General features: G+C 40.9%; 1 protein-coding gene across 7 annotated transcripts in view; it reads left to right on the top strand.

Annotated features, from left to right (window-relative positions):
• Nell1 (neural EGFL like 1) overlaps window positions 1-23,867 on the top strand; it is an 813,237-nt gene that overhangs the window by 248,948 nt on the left and 540,422 nt on the right. For all 7 annotated transcript variants that reach the window (XM_087211541.1, XM_004851562.3, XM_004851560.3 and 4 more), the window contains exons 10-11: window positions 12,663-12,736; window positions 20,609-20,708. In XM_087211541.1, coding sequence (XP_087067667.1) covers window positions 12,663-12,736; window positions 20,609-20,708 — 174 coding nt within the window. The remainder of the gene's footprint in view (window positions 1-12,662; window positions 12,737-20,608; window positions 20,709-23,867) is intronic.

Genomic DNA, 23,867 nt, shown 5'->3' with positions numbered 1-23,867 from the left:
AGGAGAAATATAAAATTGGAATAGCACCTATTAAAGCAAGTATATTCCTAGCTTGAAAACCTACCTATATGACAACAACAGGCTCGTATACATTTTAACTGATAAATTATATCAAACATTTAAAGCAGAAAAAAGAAGGAACACTCCTCCCCTCATTTTAGGAAATCAGCGTTGTGCTAATACTTAAACTGGATAAAGATAATAGAAGAGAAAAGTATGAACATAAATAAAAATTTGTTTAACAGAACAAACTATTAGAGGTCAGATCTGGCAGTATATAGAAAGTGGTTTTGTTATAGGGATGGCAGTGTTGGTTCAGCATTGGAAGATCCACCCCCATGAGTCATCAATTTAACAGAGGAAAGGAAAAAGCCATATGATCCTATCAGTAGTTGCAGAAAAAGTATTGGACTCAATTCTTCAGCTGTTCATGGTAAAAGCTGTCAGGAGACTAGAAGTAGAACAGAACCTTCTCAACAGATAAAAGATATGTACTCCATACTTCCAGCAAAAACGCCTTATATGAATGGAAAAGATACAATGCTTTCTCCCTAAGGTGGGGAACAAGGGCAGATACACCTACTCTTCATCTGTCCATTAAACTTTGAAACATAGGCTGAAACCAAAATTGTCTGACAATAAAAATAAATAGCATAGGATTGGCAAGGTAGAAGTAAAATCTTTATATGTGGATGAAATGATCATCTACAGAGAAAATACTAAGAAATCTCTAGGAGCCCCTAGAACCTGTATTTGAATTTAGCAGGATTAGAAAATACAAGGTATATATAAAAATTCAGGTCTATGTATACTTGCTATAAATGAAGAATTGGATATTGAAATTTAAGTTGTGTAGGAGTACAATGGACCTGGAAAAGTAAAAAGAAAAAAAAACAGTGGTGGAAGACATTTATTACCTGATTTTAAGACTTCCTCTAAAGCTACAGTAATCAAGGCAATGTTGGAATAAGGAAAGACATAAAGATCAGTGGAATAAAACAGAGAATCTAGAAACAGAGCCACACATATATGGTGCACTGATTCTTGAAAGATTATTTAACATCAACATTTTATAGAACATAAACTCAACTCAAGAACAGAGGAAAAGATAATGTTTTGAACAAATGATACTAGAACACCAGGTATCGGTATGTAAAAAATTAACCTCAACCCTTTATTTCTGTACATAAAAATAATTTGAAAGGATCTATGAACCTAAATATGAAAGCCTAAAAGTATAAAACTTTAAGAATAAATTATAGGGGAAAACGTTCATGAATTTAGGGTAGGCAAGAATTCCCTAGGATACAAAAAACATGATGCATAAAGGAAAAAAATTGATAAATGAGATTCCATCAAAATTTAGAACTTTAAAAGACATTGTTAAGAAAATGAAAAGTAGTCCTTAACCAGAACGTATTTATAATACATATAACCTACGACCAGAATATATAAAGAACTCTTACAGCTCATTAATAGACAACCCAATTAAAAAGTAGACACAAGAAGATGATAAATAGCCAGTACAGCACAAGGAAAGGTGTGCAAAACGAGAATCAGAAAAATACTGATCAGTACAATAACAAGATTGTATTATACACTCGTTAGGGAGATTGAGTTAAAAGTTTTAAAAGAACAAATGTCAGCTTAGGTTTGAACCAGTTAGAACTTTTTAATAATGTGAATGTAAAATGATTTACTGTTAAGAACCAACGGTTCTGTTCTCAAGTTTTTACTTAAGAGGCATGAAAACACATGTTCACAGTAGATTTGTACATACAGGTTGACTAGCCCTTATCTGAAATTCTTGGGACCAGAAGTCTTTCAGATTTTTGTCTGAAATCCACTTGATCTGCAAAGAGGATAGCTACTCCTGCCTTTTTTTTGGTTCCTGTGGCATGGAATATTGTCTTTCACCCTTTAACTTTCAGTCTATGAGTTTCTTTTTAAATTAAGTGTGTTTCTTGTATTGTTGGATCTTGCTTCTTGACCCATTCTGCCAGTCTGTTTCTTTTGATTAGTGAATTGAGAACAGTAACATTGATGGTTATAACTGATATATATTGACTTATCATAGTTGTGACCTTTTCTTTTTGTTGGATTCTCCCCCTTTGCATTTAATTTCTCATTGTGTCTGATGGATTCATTCTGCTGGGCTTCCTGGGGTTGTGATCCTTGTTGTCTTTTTGTAGGATAGGGTCTAAAATGTTTTGGAGTGTTGGTTTGGTATTCATGAAGTACCTAAGGTGCTCTTTCTCATGAAAGTATCTTATTTCTCCATCCATTTTGAAAGATAGTTTTGCAGGATACATCAATATGGTTTGGAGGCTGTTTTCCTTTAAGGCTTCAAATATGGCACTCCAAGCTGTTCTTGCCTTGAGGGTTTGCATTGAGAAGTCTGCTGTGATTCTGATGGGCTTTCCTTTGTAGGCGATTTGTTTCTTTTCTCTAACTGCTTATAGAATTTTGTTCTTCTGTTTGGTTTCTGAATCATAACAATTATATGCCTATGTGTAGATTTTTTTGATCAAGGCTAGTTGGAGTCCTGTATGCCTCACTTATTTGTATGTCAAGTTCTTTTTCCCTACTTGGGAAGTTTTCTGCCATCACTTCTGTGAACAGTTTTTTTTATGTCATCTGCATTTTCTCCTGTTTCTTTGTTGACTCCAGTCAGTCTTCTGTTATTCTTCTTTGCATCGTCTAGCAGCTGCAGGATTGATTTCTCATGGTCCCTTACAATTTTAAAGCAATTTTTCTTTTCCTGGTCACTAATTGCAATCTTATCTTCTATATCTGAAATTCTGTCCTCACATTGGCTCATTCTGGTGCACAGACTTTCAGTGGAGGTTTTAATCTCCTGGAAATCTGTTTGCATCTGTTTTATGGATTCCATTTGTTTCCTATGTTGGCATTCCATCATGTTCCTCAGATCCTCTAATTTTTTTATCTGTGTCCTCTCTAGATTTATTAATCATGTCTTGCACTATGGTCACAATCTCTGGTGTTATCTGAGAAAGTATTTCTGATTTCATTTTTTCCAGATCTTCTTTTGTTGTCAGTTCAAGGAGTCCAGGTGTTTGAGTATCAGATTGTTCCATGTTGTTTCCCTTTCAGGTTGGTTCAGCTAATCTGGAAGTCTGGTTTTGAGACTTGTTTAGGTGTCTTCTTACTTCAACAGATGCAGCCTACTGTGCCTTTGTTGAGGTGACTTTTTGTTCACACCATAGTATTCAATTCTCAGCAATCCACCGAGCTGCCTTTTCTCTGCTGCTCAACCAGTACACTTATTCCTGGGTTCAGAGTGGTGGCCTCTTGGATCTCTGGCCTGACTTGTTGTCTGGGTGGGCTTCTGGCTGGGGCGTGTGCACACTTGGGATGGTATCTAGTTGTGCCTCTGGCTAGGGCCCCTATGTAGCTGTTGTCTGGGAGGGCCTTTGGCTGGGGGCTTTGCACCCCAGTTCCTGTTGTGTGAGCAGGCTTCTGGCTAGTCTTGCGCAGTTACTGATGGTATCAGGGTGAACCTCTGGCTGTTGCTTGTGTGCCTGTGCAGCTCTTTTCCAGGCAGCCGCTGGGGTTGTGTGGAGCCCTACCTGGGATCTGCTTGCAGCTGTGCTGCGCTGGTCCACACCACTGCTCCTCCAACTAAGGTGGTCTGGTGTGCCTTTATTGCAGAGAGTTTCTCCCCTTTTCCAGTGGGCTTTAATTTTCATCAACAGGCCTCAGAGAGGCCCTCTTTCTGTGGTTCACTTCTACTGTTATCTTCTCAAGCTCAGAACAATGTCCTTTATGACCCCTCCAACTCTGTGGTTTGGATCCAGGTAATGGCTTGGCACAGCTGGTTGGGGAGGTGTTTGCATGGTGGTGCCTGCTCAGCTCACCTCCTCAGCGCTCTGAGGGCCCATAATGATTTTTTAAGTAGGACCTCATGTTTGCATGTAGAAAACACATACTTGACTATTGTGTGAAGAAGGACCGGAGAAGATTGAGACAGAACATAGGAGAGCTAGGAGGCTCTGTGGTACTAATGAAGAGGAATGATGATGGCCAGAATGAAGTCAGTGTCTGGGAAATGAGGAAAAGTGACTGAACTGGAGAAACTTAAGGAGGGAGCATGGTTAGGATGTGGGCATTGACTGACACAAAGTAGAATAAGAAGATGTTGTGGAATAAGAACCTGAGGTTCCAAGGTGTGGATGCCAAGGCAGTTAGTTGCTGGTACCATTCACTGAAAGGGGAGTAGGAGAGGAGAGTGTGTGGGTGAGATGTGGGGCTGCCACAGGTCAGGTTCCGGGGGACAGCAGACTCTGAAATGGAGATTGGCCTTGTGATTTTTTTTTTTTTTTTGGTGCTGGGGATCAAACTTGGGACCTTGAGCTTGCAAGGCAGGCGGCAAACCAATGAGCTAAATCCCTGGCCCAGTATTGCTTTATTAGAGAGTGCTCTTGGGATCAGTTCTAGGCCAGGAATGAGGTGGCAAAGGTAGCATAATAAAGCAGAAGGACAAGTTGAATTCCAATGTAGTTAAAACAGATACCCCAGTTACTCCTGTGGGAAATTTCAGAACTGGAAATAGCCTTTCAGAGTTGCCCCAAGCTGGGAGATGGAGCCAGGACTCTGCCAAACTTTCTTCATATAGGAATATAGGCTGGCCCAGGAAGGCGACTTAACCTTGGGCAGGGTGCTCTCTAAAGCCCAGGATGAATCCCGAATAAGTAACTGAGAGCTGAGTCGCGCAGAAGACACCAAGTCACTCCGCTGCAGATGGGTGGGTCTGCCCATGCCCTACCGAGGTCCTGAGTCGCATGGAGTGCACCAAGTCAGCCCACTGCAGACGGGCGGGTCTGTGCACGCCCTGTGGAGGTCCTGAGTCACGTGGAAGACACCGAATCACCCCGCTGCAGACAGGCAGCTACCTGGTTCCACACTACAAAGACGCAGAAGACAACAGACCACCAGATCAAGGTACTGAGTCCTGTGGTTCCCGGCCCAGAGGTAGGGGCTTCTGAGCCGTTGTCCCACTGCTCCTGGTCCAGAGGAAGGGGCTTCCTGGTCACCATCCCTCCTACTGCCCCCAGCCCAGAGGAAAGGGCTTTTGGGCTACCTTCTGTCCTGCTGCTCCTGGCCCAGAGGAAGGGGCTTCCAGGCCACCATCCCTCCCAGTGCTCCCGGCACAGAGGGAGGGGCTTCTGAGCCACCATCCCACTGCTCCTGGTCCAGAGGAAGGGGCTTCCTGGCCACCATCCCTCCCGCTGCTCCCAGCCCACAGGAAAGGGCTTTTGGGCCACTATCCCTACCGCTGCTCCCGGCCTCTGTCCCACCTCACCCAGCTCAGAGGAGGTAATCCGTGCAGGCGCTAACAGTACCCCCGCCCCCCGGTTGAAATGAGAAAACACGTAAATAAGTCTCAAAACCAGACTTCCAGATCACCTACAGCAACCCCAAAGGGAAATGAGATGGAACACTCTGATACTCAACCACCTGGACCCACTGAACTGGCAACCAAAGGGGATATGGAAAAAATGAAATCAGAAATAATTTCTCAGATAACAGGAGAAATTGTGCCCTTAGTGCAAGACATGATTAATAAATCTAGAGAGGAGCTGAGGAACATGATGGAATCTCAACATAAGAAACAAATGGAATCCGTAAAACAGATGCAAATAGATTTCCAGGACATGAAAAACTCCATTGAAAGTCTACACAGCAGAATGAGCCAATGTGAGGACAGAATTTCAGATACAGAAGATAAGATTGCAATTAGTGACCAGGAAAAGAAAAATTGCTTCAAAATTACAAGGGAACATGAGAAATCAATCCAGCAGCTGCTAGATGATGCAAAGAAGAATAACATAAGACTGATTGGGCTCAATGAAGAAACAGGAGAAAGTGGAGATGACATAAAAAATCTCCTCACAGAAATAATGGCAGAAAACTTCCCAAGCAGGGGAAAAGAGCTTGACATACAGATAAGTGAGGCATATAGGACTCCAAATAGCCTTGATCAAAAAAAATCTACACATAGGCATATAATAGTTAAGATTCCAGAAACACAACAGAAGGACAAAGTTCTCCAAGCAGTCAGAGAAAAGAAACAAATCACATACAAAGGAAAGCCCATCAGAATCACAGCAGACTTCTCAACACAAACCATCAAGGCAAGAAGAGCTTGGAGTGACATATTCCAAGCCCTAAAAGAAAACAGCCTCCAACCCAGATTGATGTACCCTGCAAAACTAGCTTTCAAAATGGATGGAGAAATAAGATATTTTCATGACAAAGAGCACCTTAGGAACTTCGTGAATACCAAACCAGCACTCCAAAGAATTTTACACAATATCCTAGGAACAGACATTGAGGATCACAACCCCAGGAAGCAAAGCAGAATGAACCCATGTGGCATGACAAGAAATTAAATGTAAAGGGGGAGAACCAACAAAAAGAAAAAGTCATGGCAATGACAAGTCAATACGTTTCAGTTATAACCATCAATGTTAATGGTCTCAATTCACCAATCAAAAGAAATAGACTGGCAGAATGGGTCAAGAAGCAAAATCCAACAATATGCTGCATACAAGAAACACACTTAATTCGAAAGGAAACTCATAGACTGAAAGTTAAAGGGTGGAAAACAATACTGCATGTGACAGGAACCCGAAAGAAAGCAGGAGTAGCTATCCTCTTTGCAGATCAAGTAGATTTCAAACCAACACTGATTAAGAGAGATGAAGAAGGACACTACATCCTTGTAAAGGGAAGAATCCAAGAGGAAGAGATGACAATCATAAATATCTATGCACCAAACACTAGTGCACCCAACTATGTAAAACAAATACTAACAGACATGAAAAGTCATATATGCACTAATACAATAGTAGTGGGGGACCTCAACACCCCACTGTCACAAATAGATAGATCAACTAGACTAAAAATAAGTAATGAAATACTAGAACTCAATTGAACTCTTGAACAAATGAACTTAACAGATGTTTACAGAGTGTTCCACCCCACAAAATCAGAATACACATTCTTCTCAGCTGCACATGGGTCATTCTCCAAAATAGACCACATACTCACACATAGAACATGTTTAAGTAAGTGCAAAGGAATTGAAGTTATCCCCTGTATAATATCAGACCATAGTGTGATGAAATTGGAGATCCATAGCAAAACAAACTCAAAAAATTTCATAAGCACGTGGAAATTGAACAACACACTTCTGAATAACCAATGGGTCACAGAGGAAATTAGAGAAGAAATCAGACAGTTCCTTCAATGAAATGACAATGACAATACAACATATCGGAATCTATGGGACACAATAAAAGCAGTCTTACAAGGGAAATTCATAGCAGTGAATACCCATATTAGGAAAACAGAACGAGCCCAATTAAACAACCTGATGCTGAACCTCAGGCTTCTAGAAAAAGAAGAGCAGGACAACCCCAAAGCTCATACAAGGGAGGAAATTATAAAGATCAGAGGAGAAATCAATGCAATGGAGACTAAGAGAACGATACAAAAAAATCAATGAAGCCAAGAGTTGGTTCTTTGAAAGAATCAACAAAATTGACAAACCTTTAGCCAACCTTGTCAGAAAAAGGAAAGAAAAGGCCCAAATCCATGCGATTAGGAATGAAAAGGGTGAAATGACAACAGACCCAGCAGAAATCCAGAGGATCATCAATACCTACTTCTATAGCCTATACGCCAATAAGATGGGCAACACAGAAGAAATGGACAGATTCCTAGATACATATGAATTACCAAAGTTGAATGAAGAAGACCTAAAAATTCTGAACAACTCAATATCAACCAATGAAATTGAAAATGTAATTAAAAACTTATCAACTAAGAAAAGCCGGGGCCCTGATGGCTTCACTGCTGAATTCTACAAGACATTTAGAGAGGAACTGCTCCCGCTACTGTTTAAACTCTTCAATGAAATTGAAAGGGAAGCAATACTCCCACATTCATTCCTGGAAGCAAGCATCACCTTGATCCCCAAAGCAGAGAAAGACCCAACCGAAAAAGAGAACTATAGGCCAATCTCACTAATGAACATAGATGCAAAAATCCTTAATAAGATAATGGCAAACAGAATGCAGAAGATCATCAAGATCATAAACCCTAATCAAGCGGGATTCATCCCAGGGATGCAGGGATGGTTCAATATATGCAAATCAATCAATGTAATACACTGTATCAATAGAGCCAAGGACAAAAACCATATGATTATCTCCACAGACACAGAAAAAGCATTTGACAAAATCCAACATGCATTTATGATAAAAACCCTACAAAAAATTGGAATAGATGGTCTCTACCTCAAACTGATAGAAGCCATCTATGAAAAACCAACAGCCAATATCATACTCAATGGTCAAAAACTGAAATCCTTCACACTCAAATCAGGAACAAGACAACGATGTCCACTATCCCCACTCTTGTTCAATATAGTTCTGGAAACATTAGCCACGGCAATTAGACAAGAGAAAGAAATAAAAGGAATAAAGATAGGAAATGAAGAAGTCAAATTGTCATTATTTGCAGATGACATGATACTCTATATAGAAGACCCCACAAACTCCACCAAAAGTCTTCTAAACTTAATAACTAAATTCAGTCAAGTAGCTGGTTACAAGGTCAACACACAAAAATCAATAGCTTTCCTCTATACCAATGACAGACTCACTGAGAGAGAAATAGGCCAAATAATTCCTTTCACAATAGCATCCAAAAAACTGAAATACCTAGGAATCAACCTAACGAAAGAAATCAAAGACCTCTTCTCTGAAAACTATGGCACTCTGAAAAGAGAGATTGAAGATGCTATCAGAAAATGGACAGACATCCCCTGCTCCTGGGTAGGAAGGATTAATATAGTGAAAATGGCCATACTTCCAAAACTGCTATATAGATTTAATGCAATTCCAATTGAGATCCCAGCAGCATACTTCATGGACCTTGAGAAAACAATCCAAAAATTCATTTGGAACAAGAAGAGACCCAGAATAGTAAAAGCAATTCTAGGTAACAGAGACATGGCAGGGGGTATCACAATCCCCAACCTACAACTCTACTACAAAGCTACTGTGATAAAAACAGCATGGTACTGGCAAAGAAACAGACCTGAGGACCAGTGGAAAAGATGAGAAGATGCAGAAACAATGCCAGACACACTCAGCCATCTCATCTTCGACAAAGGAGCCAAACACCCTCACTGGAGGAAAGATATCCTCTTTAATAAATGGTGCTGGAAAAATTGGGCTTCAACTTGCCAAAGATTAAAACTAGACCTATATCTCTCACCATGCACTCAACTAAAATCAAAATGGATTAAAGATCTAAATATTAAAATAGAAACTCTGAACCAGTTGGAACAAAGGTTAGGTAGAACTCTTGAAGACATCGTTGTGGGAAAAGATTTTATGAACAAAACCTCAGTTGCCCGTGAACTAGCACAAACAATCAACAAGTGGGATCTCTTCCTATTAAAAGACTTATGCACAGCAAGAGAAACCACCAGCAGTGTGAAGAGACAACCCACAATGTGGGAAAAAATCTTCACCTGCTCTTCCTCAGACAAAGGTCTACTATCTTGAATCTATAAAGAACTTAAAAAGATCAGACCTCCCAAATTTAAAGACCCAATCGAAAAATGGGCATCTGAAATGAACAGACATTTCTCAGACAAAGAAGTAGAAATAGCAAATAAATACATGAAAAAATGTTCAACGTCACTGGTCATTTGAGAGATGCAAATGAAAACAACACTGAGATTCCACTTCACTCCAGAAAGAATGGCTGCTATCATGAAATCAACCAGTAACCAATGCTGGTGGGGCTGTGGGGAAAGAGGAACCCTACTCCACTGCTGGTGGGAGTGTAGACTGGTGCAAGCACTGTGGAAATCAGTATGGAGATACCTCAAAGAACTAGGACTGGAAATCCCATTTGACCCCGCTATTCCACTGCTGGGGATCTTCCCCAAAGAATTAAAAGAATCATACCACAGTGATATATGTGCACCCATGTTCATAGCAGCACAGTTTGTAATAGCTAAAACTTGGAAACAGCCCAAATGCCCATCAACTGGAGACTGGATAAACAAAATGTGGTTCTCTTATAAAATGGAGTACTACTCAGCCATAAAAAAGGAGAAATTAGAGACATTTATAGCTAAGTGGATGCACATTGAGGCCACACTCTTAAGTGAAATAAATAGGACACAGATGTGTAAATACCGAATAGTTTCTCTGGTGTGAGAAACTGAAAGTGTAAATAAGGACTAAATGTATAATAGGTCATGTGAAATAGGAAGAAAAGGGGCAAAGGGGAAGGAAGTGGGAGGGCTAGGGGAAAGGATAGAAGGGAATGGGATTAATATAGAAAATGGAAAAATAGGAACAAAATCTTTGTAAATAGGGAGGGCTGGAGGGGTTGAAGGGAGGGCTGGGCAAAGGTGAAAAACAAGAACCAAGAGAGGCTATGTAAAGGTGCAAATTTCCAATGATGAATGTCATTATATTGTATACCTAAAATGTACCAATGATTAGAATGAATAATCGATAATGCAAAATAGGAAGAAAAGGTCCAAAGGGGTAGGGGTAGTGGGAGGGGCAGGGGAAAGGAAAGAAGGGAAAGGAAAAATGATGAGAAATGGAAAAAATATCTTTGTAAATAGGGAAGGGTGGAGGGGGTGAAAGGAGGGCTAGGAATGGGGAAAAAATAAGAACGAAGATGCATTATGTAAAGGTACAGTTCCCAATGAGAAATGTAATTGTGTTGTATACCTACAATGTACCAATAAAAGAATTTATTCAAAAAAAAAAAAAGAACTAGGTGTCTCACAGAACTGAAGGATAAGTGTGCATTTTGCACTTGGGAAATGATTGTTACTAGTTACTGGTAAACCTTAAAGACCCCAAACATATCAGTCAGTTTTTAGGTGTCTATTTATCTCTACTTGGCTGCTGCTTTTATTATCCCGTGGCGAAGGACTTTCTCCCAGGACACACAACAAATAATTTATTTCCACGGCTCTTGATTTTCTAATATTTCAGGTTCAGCTTTTAATATTACATGTGACTTACAGGTAGTAGAATAAATTTTTTGGTATTTGCTGTATGCTAAGTGTTAGTAGTCTTAATCTTATTTTAAAAATCCAGTGTTTCTAATGGGCTTTATTTTATCTTTTGTGTCCCAAAAATGCACATCAAGTGAAGGTTTGTGCCTTACAATAATTGCTTGCAAAAGAGTTAATTCATCACACTTTTGCAGCACACATTCTTGGCAGTAGTTTAGGCTGCAGGATGGCTGCAGAGATGAATGTAATGTATTTAGAATGACTTTGCCACTCTGGTTGTGGCCTTGTTGGAGGACATGTACTGGGTCTTGCACAGATGAACGGTGTTCATGATGTTAATTGAAAATTAAATCTCCATTTTTGCCACACCTGAGTTTCAAAAAAAAAAAAATAAGTAGCTGAGATTGGCCAGCTATTCCAAGAGTGGTGTGAATGTGTCTTTTGGTCTAAAGGAGCTCTGAGTAGCACATGCTGGCAACCACTGCACAGGTCTGGTGTTAAGTAAATTAGTCTCTGGCTTTCCTCTTGCAGTGGTTAAAAGTGGTTGACCAGCTGACTACTAAAGTTCTAGGTACTTGAGCATTCCATGACAATAAGAAGATTTTAGAACTAAAGAACTACTAGATTTAATCAATCCATTTTAAGCCCATTTACAGAAATAGAGGTTCTGAGAGCTGAGGTGTTTTGATTAGACCAGTAGTGAGTTAGTGCGAAGAGATCTCCCAGAATAAATGTCTCTGCTTCCACTTCTCCTGAGAGAAAGGGCTAAAGGGTCCTCCTTGGGGCAGGAAGGGGAGCAATTAGGCCTTTGCTTCCTTGTTCCTGTTGCACTGGCTGGAGAATTTGGTGGACTCATATCAGGGTCAGATCAAAGTGACATATTCTCTACTTGCTTGAAGCGAGTCAGCAATTTAAGTCATAGACTGAGTCCCAGTGGAATCTAAATTGAAGTTCCGTTTATACTTCTCTTTGAAATTTTCTACAAGACCTACTTCCAACTCTGCCCTCCCTATTAGCCTTGGTAAGCTCACTTTTCCACAGCAGTCTCTCTGGTGCATTGGTGTAGCAATTTACTAGCCTGGGTTGTATTTCTCTGTTGTCTGAGCATCTTAAGAACACGTAGGCTGAGGACAGCTGCCTCCCAGGATCACAGGAAATATAAGTGACATCCTTACTCATTGCCACCAAAATTCTGATGAACAGAACATATATAAGGCCCCTTTCACTCAGTTGGAGTGTCTGAATCAAAACACATTCTAATTGTACTCAAAGGTGTCGGCAGCCAGTTCTTCCTCCTTTTAACCTCTTCTCATATCAATTCATTCTCTAGTTCCTTTGGCAATCACAGTATTGAAATAAGTGCATGCCCTGGGTGTACACACCAGGCAAATCCAGTCAGGGTGAGGCTCATGTGGAGGAGTCATGGGTCATCCCCTACAGCATTCCCATGCTGTTGTTCAGACAAAGAGATCCATTTTGTTGGAGACCGAGGATCTGTGTCTCTGTGGGACGGCAGCTCTGAGATGATTTGGTTATACCACATGCCTAGCTGACCCATTTTTCTGTTTTATTACAGCAAAATGTATCTATGGAGGAAAAGTTCTTGCAGAGGGCCAGCGGATTCTCTCCAAGAGCTGTCGGGAATGCCGAGTAAGTTTGAATCTTAGGATCCTCACACGTCGAGAGAGTGGGGTAGATAGTTGTCATAGTTGTGTGGATTTTAGATAGGTTCTTGAGTGGGGTATGTTGGCCCGGATGGGTTCCCCAGGGGCAGAACCCTCTCGGTACTGGAATGAGGTAGAGGATGGGGAGGACACAGCCTCTACTTGTTTGTGACCAGCTTGAGGTCAGGTGGATCAGGTAGCCTGAGAAGAAGCGATTAAAGGAAGGCTGTTGAGAGGAGAAAGAGCTAGCAGCTACTAGGAGTCAGGCAGGTTGGCGGGTAGCCCAGGAAATGGTTTTCAGTTGGTGTTAGGGCAATTGGTCTGTGATGCCAGATGTGGCAGTGCCAACTCTACTCCCAAATGTCAGATATAATTCTAGAAAACGCCCTGTCACCTGCTCACCCCTTCCTGTGAAATAAGATATAGAGAGTCACAGACCCGACTTAATAATCATCCAGCAAATATGCATTAGGCAAATGCTGTATTAGCATTCTGCTGGATTTCAGGTATACAACAGTGAAGAAAACGAGGTCTCTGTCATTATAGAACCACAGTTTAATGAGGGAGATGGTAAGAAAAGAAATGTATGATATTATGACACATTTTATTTGAAATTCTGAAGTAGACTGAAGGGATAGAGAGATTTGGGGTGGGGATTGGTGATCTGGGAAGGCCTCGCTGAAGATGTAATTTTAGAATAAAACCCTGGACATGGGGTGGGAACCAGGCATATAGTTCTTCGGTTGTGGAGAATTCCAGACAAAGGGAAACAGGCGCAAAGGGCTTGCGATGGAAACTTACATGGCACGTCCATGGTAAACAAGGATGCCGAGGTGGCTGGAGTAGATTGCACAGGCAAAGAGCAGTAGGAAATGAAACTGTAGGGACCACTTGAGGCCTGAACATTTAAGGCTTTTAAGACAGGATTTCAAAAGTCCTGTGGTTTGACTTTTCTTGTTTATATAACTCCTTATCCACCATGACAATTCATTGTGTTCATTCATTTATCCATTCTTTCATTCAATAAATATTTATGAGCATCTGCAACATACCAGGTGCTATTCTCGTACATGGGGCTAGAACAGTGTTAAGAGTTTCATTAGATGCTTTTAGGGCACCTACTGTGTGCCAGGGACAGCACAGGGCAGGGGTTAAAGAGGAAACCTCAACAACGTAGGGAGCCAGGCTCTTGGAATCACCATTCCATTTAGAATGCATGCAGTGGGGAAGCCATTTCCCAAGAGGAACCTATGGTAATCATAGAAGGGGCGACTCAATCGTGGGAAACTCAGTATGATGAATGCTGTCTCCATTAGATAGGGCTGTGGTGCTTAATTGAGGCAGAGGAGTGGACAACAAATGGGGCTAGTTTTAGACATGTTGAGCTTGTTAGCATTTGCCTATCAATTGCTATGAGACCATCTCCCCCAAACGTAGTGGCTAAAATCAATACTTTGTTCTTCTCTCTTATGCTTGCATAGATTGAGTGGGTTCAGTTGAGCTCCCATAGGCTGCTAATGGTAGAATCCTGTGAAGGCCAGACATGGCTGGATGAGCAAGATGGCTTCTTTACTTTCATGTCTAGCACCTCAACTAAGGTGAATGGAACAGATATTCCTCTCTGTGTCCCTGTTTTTCTGTGCTGCCATCTTTCTCTTTTTTGTGCCCTCTAGACATGGCGACCTTGGGCCTCCTTACAGCATTGTGGCCTCAGGTGTTTCTCACATGGTGATTGGCTTCCCCTAGAACAAACCCTCTAAAGTCCAAGGTGGAAGCTCCATTTCATCTTCTAATCTGGTCTCCAAAGCTGTGCCTCTCTCTGTTCCTCTGCATTCTATTGGTTATGTAGGGCCAGCCCAGACTGATCACAGAGAAGGGTAAAGCAAGGACATGGATACCAGGAGGCATGATTCTCTAGTGAGACAGGCATCCTTGGAGATCAGCTACATAATAAGAGTTTGTGATACAATTTTCCACTTGGAAATACCTTGCAACCCCCCATACCTGGACGAGAATTTAGTAACCCATTAGATAGCTTATTTCATGGCTAGAAAGCATCAGCAATCAACAAATTCCTTTATTTGGGTGAATGTCTACCTCTTCAGTACCTCTACTTGTTGGTCTTACTTTTGCCCTCTGGAGGATAAGAGAGTGGTCCACTTACTCTTAACACATAACATTGTGACTGAAAGATCAAAATCTGAAGTCAAATGGACCTGCCTTTAAATCCTGAAATTTTACCTGGTTGTTAGTGAAGTGTTGTTTGTGAGTTTAGAGCTGAGTTAGAGAACATGTCTTGATTAGGAAGAGAAAGTGAAAGCTTTTGCATCATTTTGCATGTTTTCCCTTTTCCTCTCTTGTCCACCACAACATCAGGAAATAATTTTATAGGGAGAACCAACAGCACTAGAGAGAATGTGGATAAGGCCAACTTCAATAAGAGAATATTTGTCAGACAGGCATGGTGGCACACATCTGTATTCCCTACTCTGGGAGGCTGAGGCAGGAGGGCTGTAAGTTCTTAGGAAGATTCTGTCTCAAAATGAAAACTTAAAAGACAGGCTGGAGGTGTAGCTCAGTGTGGAGGCCCTGGGTTTAATTTGAAGTCTCTCTCTTGCTTTCTGTAAAGGGGGGGGGATAAAAATGCTTGTCCCTGTCTCTTGTGCTGAGCTACCTCACCAGAATTTTTTTTTCCTGCCCAACACTAGCTGGAAAAAATTGAGCAAAATAATATTACTTACCTGTCGAATTCCTGGTTCTATGTAACAGGACCGCAGGCATGGACTTCTGTGTTGATGCTATAGTTGTTTATTCTTCAGGGTTAGTGGAGCGCGGGTGAGGAGAAGATATGTAGCCCTAAAGCTGAGAGAGTGAGGAACAGACACAAGAAGGTGAAGGAGGAGAGGCAGGAGAGCAAACCCAAGACTGTGTTCTCGCAGCACAGCTGGTTTTGGGAGGCATCTCCAGAGATGCTGACGGCACCAGTGCGCCTCAGAGTAGGCTGTCTTTGCAAGTGCTTTTACCTGCATTATTTCATTTTCCTTTCGTCACATCCCTGGAGAAAAGGAAGAAATGTATTTGATATATTGAAGAGGATGAGGCATTTAGAGACTCACTGAAGCTTTTCAAGGAGATACTAATAAAAGAAGAGCTTAAATTTAGTTCTTTATAGGAGCCCAGGGAGAAGGCTCTTTCCTGTATCCTGGCTCTCACTGGACAGACTCTGTCCCAGGAATTAACCTCCTTACACTCCCCTGTTGAACTCGCCACCCTCCCTCTTAGCTCGTGGCTTGGGTCCAGCCGGTTTGCCAGGTGCATAGGTATGGTGGTCTCTGCGTCAGTAGTGCTGGTTGTAGAGGTCCCTTAGTCTGTGGCAGAAGCAGTAACAGTTGACAAGAGGGCTTGAGGATCTGTTGATTAACAAGGAAACTCCCGGGCCTGGGAGTGGGGGAGCAGGTGGGGTGATCCATAACCTAGGCCAGGCACTTCACCACATGGATGTTGAGTGGACTAAATGAGGCAAAGCATGTGATGAACTCAGTGCCTCCTAAGTTCTGCTTGTAAATGTGAGCTGTTCATATTATTTCATTTGACCATACACGTTCTCCGTGAGTATAGGACTTAGATCATCATGTTCTCTGTAAACCGTTTCACTTCTAGGGGAGAGGAACTGATTTAGATTCTAAAACCCTTGCTTTTGGCTTCTAGATCAGGGAGAGCTGGCATGATTAAAGGCAGTTTTGCCCTCTTTGCCACGATCCAAGCACCAGCCACAGATTTGTCACTTATAACTAGCAGTTCCTTTTATATTTTTGAGCAGAAGCAGTGAGTGATGTTAGCAAGGTCATCATTATGACCCTGTCCCTGTTATCTTCAGAGAATCAAGGCAGACACACGTGAGACCTGTAGAAGACATGGGCATGGATTTAAAAGCCACCTTATCTGCATGGTCCCTACTCCTGTTACTGGCACATTGTAGGTGCTCTACATCCTTCAGATCACCTTTGAGTGCATTTGTTTTGTTCGTACAATTTACAGAGAAGGTGGGACAGACAGGTTATTCTCTTTGCACAAGTGGCGTGTGCGTGCATATGTATGTGTGGGAGTGTACACGAATAATTTCACCTTCTTTTAAAAGTCATTAATTTGTATTTATTGTCTTTCTGGAGTTATTTATGAAATAGTTACTTTGTACACAGATAGGAAGGCTATTGACAGTAGTATTTAACCTTTCTTTAAGCACTTACTATTTTGGGGGCACCATTGAAAGCATGTGAAATGTACTATCCCATTTAAACCTCCTCCTCATAACCCTCTGAGGCAGGTCCTGTGCAGACAGAAATCGAGGCGCACAGAAGCAAGGTTATGAGATGGGTGAACGAGTTAGCTGGGGTCAGAACTCTTGTGGTTGGTGCATGGATTTCCTTTCTTTAGCCTCTCTGCTGCCGTTCCTGGCACTGACAGACTTAATTGGAAATAATCTCATCTCTGAAGTTCAGAGGGGTAGGTGCTGAAGGACTGGGTGATCACTTCTCAGTCAGACACTGGTCAGAGGAGGGCCCAGTGACCAAGGGTGCACCTACCAGTGGCCACAGAAGAGCTTTGACATGTTTAATGGGTGTGGTCAGCAGGGAGAGGGTGACTGATGTAGGACAAGTCTCCTGGCCTCTCCCAGGCAGCCTAAGATTTAAGGCTGAATGCCGTATGGCGTCTGCTTTCGTAGTGGATTCACTTCTCTCCTAGGTGCCTAAAATGGTGCTCTGGAAGCTGTCTTGGGAGAACAGAGGAAATGAGTACTGAAATGATTTGTGTTCTGTGCTTCAGACAGAGGTGCCTAGTTTACTCAAGTCTGCCTGGAGATCCCTTCGTTCCCATTTTAGGGGTTTTAAAGCTTCAACCATACCCACTGAAGAATACACAAACTTTTGTTTCAAATTTTCTGCCAAGCATTTCCACAAGTTAATATATTGCTTTTGAATCAGATATCAAGATGAATAAACTCTCTTAGCAATCTTGTTATTTTGTCCAATTATTCCTTTTCTGCAGTTATTTTTAGCTTAGCAGTAACTTTTGACTTGAAGATGTTAGTTTTATATGTTAGTAGAAATACAGTGATGAGTTAAGGACTTGAAAGTGCTTATATTTGACTAATAGATGACATGGAGACAGTCACTCAGAAAAAAAAGGAAAGAATTATATTTATCCACTAACACAGAGCTCAATACAGAGGTCGTGCAATAACATACCATAATCAGGAAGATTTAAAAATATTAATTTTAAACAATTTCTTGTTGGAGATAGTTTTTCAAAATAAAGTTAATAAAGGTTCATGTCTAATTAGTAGCTGAACTAAATGTATTTGAGGGCACTTACGCAACAGCAATCACAGTTCATATTATTTTGAAATTCATGCAAAAGCTGTCTCTGTTTAAACACTTGGAATTATAACCTTATTCATTATATATTTTAAAAGTTGATTTGAATTTTTGACTGATTTAATCACCAAGCCCATTTTATAAAAATAAAAGCTTTTATGGGTGATTGTTTAAAAAAAAAGTCTACTGTAGTATGCTTAGTATTGTTTTGATTTGTAAAACAACTATATACACATTATAAAATTTGGAAATTAGAGGAAGGACCTCTAAGGAAGAAAGTGGAAATTACTCCAGAATCTTTACCACCTACAGACAATCTCTGTTGTCAGTTCAATTTTCCATAGTAAGAGTGAAATTCATCTTGCTGACCTTTGTTTGGGGCCTCCTGGAAGAAGACTTGCCCTCAGGCTCTCAGTGAACGTGTTTTATTAACGCAGTGCTCCCAGGAGAAACCAGTCAGACTGTGTGGGAGTCAGGATGGAAGAGGAAAAGCTGAGGAAAGGTGGAATTTCAGGTGGAAGGCGAGATACATCCTGATTCCACCACTGTGTCTGGAACATCAGTTATGCCCCAGGGAGTGTCCACTTTCTGTGAAACGCGAATTCCATGTTCTCCAGTCAGTGGCTTCCCAAGGGAATGGGGGTTGTAGGAGTTCCAGGTCACTTCTGGCTCCTGGGCAAAATGGTTCCAGGGCCCAAGGGCAACTCTGTGAACTGTTTGTAGAACTTGGGTGTGGGCTAATAGAACAAATAAAAGGGATTCAGCAGTATCTACTATTTATATTTAGTCCAGGACATAGTGGATCACAGTAAATATATTTATATTAACAGATAGGATTAGAATAAATCATGATAAGTAATTCAGCATTTTCCATACAACTGAGCCTGTACTCTTTATGGTAAGGTTATTAGCTTTCATTGATTTGAAATCATTGGTTTGATTCTCTGTTGGAGAAACTGAGGCACATCAGATAAGGACATTGGAATTAGGCTTGGTGCTAACTCTTGAGGCTCAGTGCTGCCAGTGTGAGCTAGAGTGAGGAGTGAGGGTAGAATCTAGTGAAAAGTTGAGCCAGACAGTGAGTAGTAAGATCAGTTTTCAGGACTTGGGGCCAATTCTAGGATAGAATCAGGAGAAAAGCAAGAAATGAAGAGCAAAGGAGAAGAAAAGAGAGCTATGCTAAAGAATGCTAGATGTTGGTCTAGCTGGGTGGGAAATTACAAGAAAAGAGAGGGAGCCATGCTGCAAATCAGTTATCCAAAGGAAGACCGGTTGGAAGTTTATATTTGACATTGAAGGTTATATTTGTGTTTGCGTTTGTATGTAAGAACCTGTGTGCTGATGTATCTGGAGTTCTTGCGCAGCTGGAGAACTATAGAGGGTCCTAGAATGAGCGAGTCTCTCGAAGAGGGAAGACGTGGTATCACCGCAGTCTGTCCGTGCTATCCTGTTCTCCTCACTCCCTTTGGAACTGCCTTTTGGCTTTAAATGAGACTCCTTGTTTGAACTTGTTTCTTGGTTGTTTTAAACATCTTCCTAAGAATGGGAGAGAAAAACTAAATGTTTTAGGTATGATAAGGGTCTGTTCAACCTTCCTAAAGATACTAATCAGTGGACTCATTTTTAAAATTCCTTGTAAAACTAAATACAGATTCTAGAATGCCAACAAAGAGGACCTTAGATGAAGTGAGGTCAGAAAGATTCAGCTGCTGAATATTTAACATTTTATTTAAGTGATTTTATTTATATCTAGGGAAAATCTAATGCTCATCTGGCTGACCCTCTTTGCTTTCCTTCACATCTGAATAACTTGGCTCCTGTCAGACTCCTTTGCCAGAGGGATCTGTCTCTTCTTTTTTTCCATTATTCAGTTTTCCTTCAGGATGGCATCTCCATAGTTTCTCCCTATCTGGTTAGAATTCATTATTCTCCCATGACATCATATAATGCTTTTATTGGAGCAGATTTTTTTAGGACTTGCTGGACTATATTATGGTTTATAGTTTAAGAAATTTTGTCTCCTTCTTCCCAAACTGTGAGCTTATTAAGAGCAAGGAGGATGGCTTGCTCATCTTTGAGTTTGCACTGCCCATTACCCAGCAGAGTGCTGGCACTGGTGCACATAAGAAAATGGTACAGAACTCTCAAATTCTGCTTCACTGATAGCATTATGTTGGTAGCTCAGAATCCACCATTGTTAGGATAAAAATCTATCAGCCGACACTGTCAGCATCCTTCTGCTCTACAGAAGATACTAAGAAACCTGAATTGGGCTCAGTTGACATAGAAAAGAGAATTTGCCTTCTTTTCAGGAGTCTCATTAGTTTAATTTGCAATGTTATCATTATTAGTGGAATTGCTCAGAGTGCTGTTAATTATTGTAGGTTGTTATCACCGCAGGCTATTAACAATGAGTGTTATTAGTTTGTATCATTGACTAAACACATAACATCATTTTTGTTTTCCTGATATTTGGCTTCCAGGGTGGAGTTTTAGTAAAAATCACAGAAACATGTCCTCCTTTGAACTGCTCAGAAAAGGATCACATTCTTCCAGAGAATCAGTGCTGCCGGGTCTGTAGAGGTAAGTGGGCTTGGTGGAGGATGGAGGGCTGTGCGTGGGTAGCGCTCGGGTGGCCTTGGGGGTGTGTGTGTGAGGGCTGATGATGACAACACGCACCCCAGACTCTGCTCTGTTGCTTACAAACTTTCAGTCCCTATTTATCTTTCTCGGTCATTGTCTCTACATTTGCAAAATGAGGATAATAATATCTCCTTCCTAAGACTGCTGTGAAAATTAAATGAGATAATGCATAAGCACCTAGCTTAATGCCCAGTGTGTGATAAATGTTCAATAAACGAAAGCTACTATAATAATGCTAATGATAGTTCCTGTAATGATAATCATTCTCACCATTATTACATTTTTCTCATGAGTAGGATTGAAAAGTATTCTTTTCAGCCTTGTTCATGGGCCCATTCCCATATCTCATAGAAAATATAAGTTACAGTGAATCCTTACTCATGAAACTGATGTGTGTGCAACTTTTTTAAAGCCTCTTTTAATAAAACAGACTGAAATGAATAACAGTGATTGCTAATTAATTCTTGGGTATAAATTGTTTTGCTCCCTCTTCCTAGAATTCCCTGTGCCCCCAAATATATTCTTATTTCTCGAGCTCACGTGTTTCTTCCTCTCTCTGAAATTCTCACCCAGACAGAATTCGTTGAGTAAGAACCTAGAATTTATTCCAAATCCTAAAATCAAGTCCACTGAAACTCATAACTAATTATTTTTAAAACTATATCTACTCCCAATTCTTCACTTTCTCAAGTGCCCAGTTAGATCCATTTTGGCAGAACTTAAACACTTGCAAAATTAAGGACAGAAGCAGCCTTGTGCTTTAGCATGGGTAACCTCATATTTTACGTTTTTCTATCTTTTCTATAGCACAAGAGTTGGTAAAAATTTCCTATAAAGGGCCACAAAGTGATCACTTTTGGCTTTGTAGACCAGAAGATTTCTGTTACAACTACTGAATTCTACTACTGTAGCGGGAAAACAGCATAGATCATAGGTATATGAATAGCTGTGGCCATATTTCAGTAAAATTTTATTTACCAAAACAAGTGGCAGCCCCTAACTTGCTGACAACTTCCCTAGCACATTTTCATACATAAAAAATATATATGTTACCATAGTGTATTTTCACTTTAGGCTGTGGCTTCTGTCTGTGGTTGTCATGAGAGAGTTAAGCTTTGGTAAAATTCTTAGGAAATGTTGGTACCTTGAGAGTCAGGGACATACTAACCATGCCATCAGAGCATCTGCCCTCATTCATCTGCTTTTATGAGTACAAGCATATTTGCAGCTGGGATGCTTTGGAAATACTTAAACATTGAGTGGAATTTCCAGAGGGATACATTTATTGGTAACCAGTAAGGTCAGGTAGGTCTTATAATTTAATGCAAAATCCATCACTTGCTCTTTGTTGAGATGCCAAGTGGGACTCAGCTTATGCAAATCCCTTCTGATTTATGGTTTCATTAGAGCAGAATCATTGATTAGGCCACAGAAATTCAAGAGGAATTTCATTGCTCTAACCCAGTTTACAATGGAGCAGGTGCCACTGCTTCTGTTAGTACTTGTCATGCCCTTCTTTATCAATAGAGATGCTGACAGGTGTCACACCTCACTGAAAAGCAGATTCACATGGGGCTCCCATTGCTAGCACCCTAGGGGCTTTTACCAAACCTCACTCAGCTATAGAAAAGGCAGAAAAGGGAGTGAGGCTCCACAGACTGTATCTTACCTTGGGCCATTTGTGAAACTGAGGGTTTTTCTCTTCCCTTCTTCATATGGTTTCCTTCTTTCCTAACCAGGAAATACTTTTTTTTGGAAACTGTTGGTTTTCTCTGGAGATATGTGGGGATAAGTGAGTCTCCTTTGTGCTCTTTGATAACTCCACATTTTGACAGGAACTGGACTGTGTCTTTCTGAAAAATATGTTGGAGGGGCATTTCTTATGGGAAGTAAGGTGAATTAAAACTTTTAGGCCTATGAGTTCTCTGTATCTCCTATATTATTCCCAACACAGAATTCACTGGAATGAGGGAAGAATTATTTTTTACTAAGGTCCTTGTTAGCCCCTTTAACCACCATTACTTCCTTCTTCCTTGTTGATCCAAGCAAAGAGAATATCCAGCCCACTTGTCCACATGCATGGCCCTGCTCTGCATATTGGGCAGTTAGAAAATAAAAGGCATGTTTATCTGGGCAGTCAGTATATCTTTTTCATAAAACCCTACAGTTTCAATAATGGCAAAACATCAGTCCAGATGAGCTGAAGTACTATGTCTTAAACTCTGCACTCCATGAATTTTAGTTCATTTCTATCCATTCCAGTTTATTTTCCAAGCGCTTCTTTACATGTAACTTAGAAGTCTCACAATTTTGTGAGAAGTCCTTTTCCCCCTTTGACTTCTATTGGATTTTTACCTTTTCATTCACATTTATGTTTTTCAAGTAGGGTCTGGCAGGAGAAGGAAGGGCTGAACAGTTACTCTTCAGACAAGATTTGGAGAGCCCAGGACTTCTTCCAAGGCAAATTATTCAGTTTTTTTCTTCCCCCTCCTCCTTTCCCACTATCTAAAACAGAAAGTAATGAAAAAGTAAGAAACACTCAATTTCTCAGTAAAGCAATTTCTGTCCCGCACATGGGAAGGCTGTATCATTTGCTCTGAGGGCTGTTACTGTCCACAGATTGGCAGGCAGCAAGTAAGGAGAGAGTGGGAGTTGGAGGGGATGAAGTGGGTGTTTCAGGATGAGCACTGTGATGTGGTGTCATACAGCTCTGTGACTTTTGCCACCCTGATGGTAGCGATGACAGAAACCAAAGTGGCCGTGGCCCTTTCAAGCCACTGAAGATCTTTCAATTAGCATCTTTAACCCCATAAGCATCATGTCACTAGTTTGAAAGAAATGACCCCTGGAGAATATCATTTTTCAGAAGTCTAAGTCAAAAGCCTTTTTGAGGAATTGGAAGTTTTCCAAGAGGTTTATTTTCATGAGGGCTTTCACAAGCCACTTTGCCTGGGTGATTATTGCTCTCTGTCCCCAACTGGCTGATGATGTAGTATGAATAAGGCTCTCCACCTTAAAAACTAACATTCATTTTCATGATTACATTTTGAAAATTGATTCTTTAAATGTAGGAGGCAAGTTAGGGATGAAGATACCTTC

This window comes from Heterocephalus glaber, unplaced genomic scaffold, assembly GCF_053883595.1.
Source record: "Heterocephalus glaber isolate CG9 unplaced genomic scaffold, H.glaber_assembly_v1.0 deba00001428, whole genome shotgun sequence".
Taxonomy (NCBI): domain Eukaryota; kingdom Metazoa; phylum Chordata; class Mammalia; order Rodentia; family Bathyergidae; genus Heterocephalus; species Heterocephalus glaber.
The sequence above is the reverse complement of the archived record's forward strand: the minus strand, read 5'-3'. Positions and strand labels throughout refer to the sequence as shown.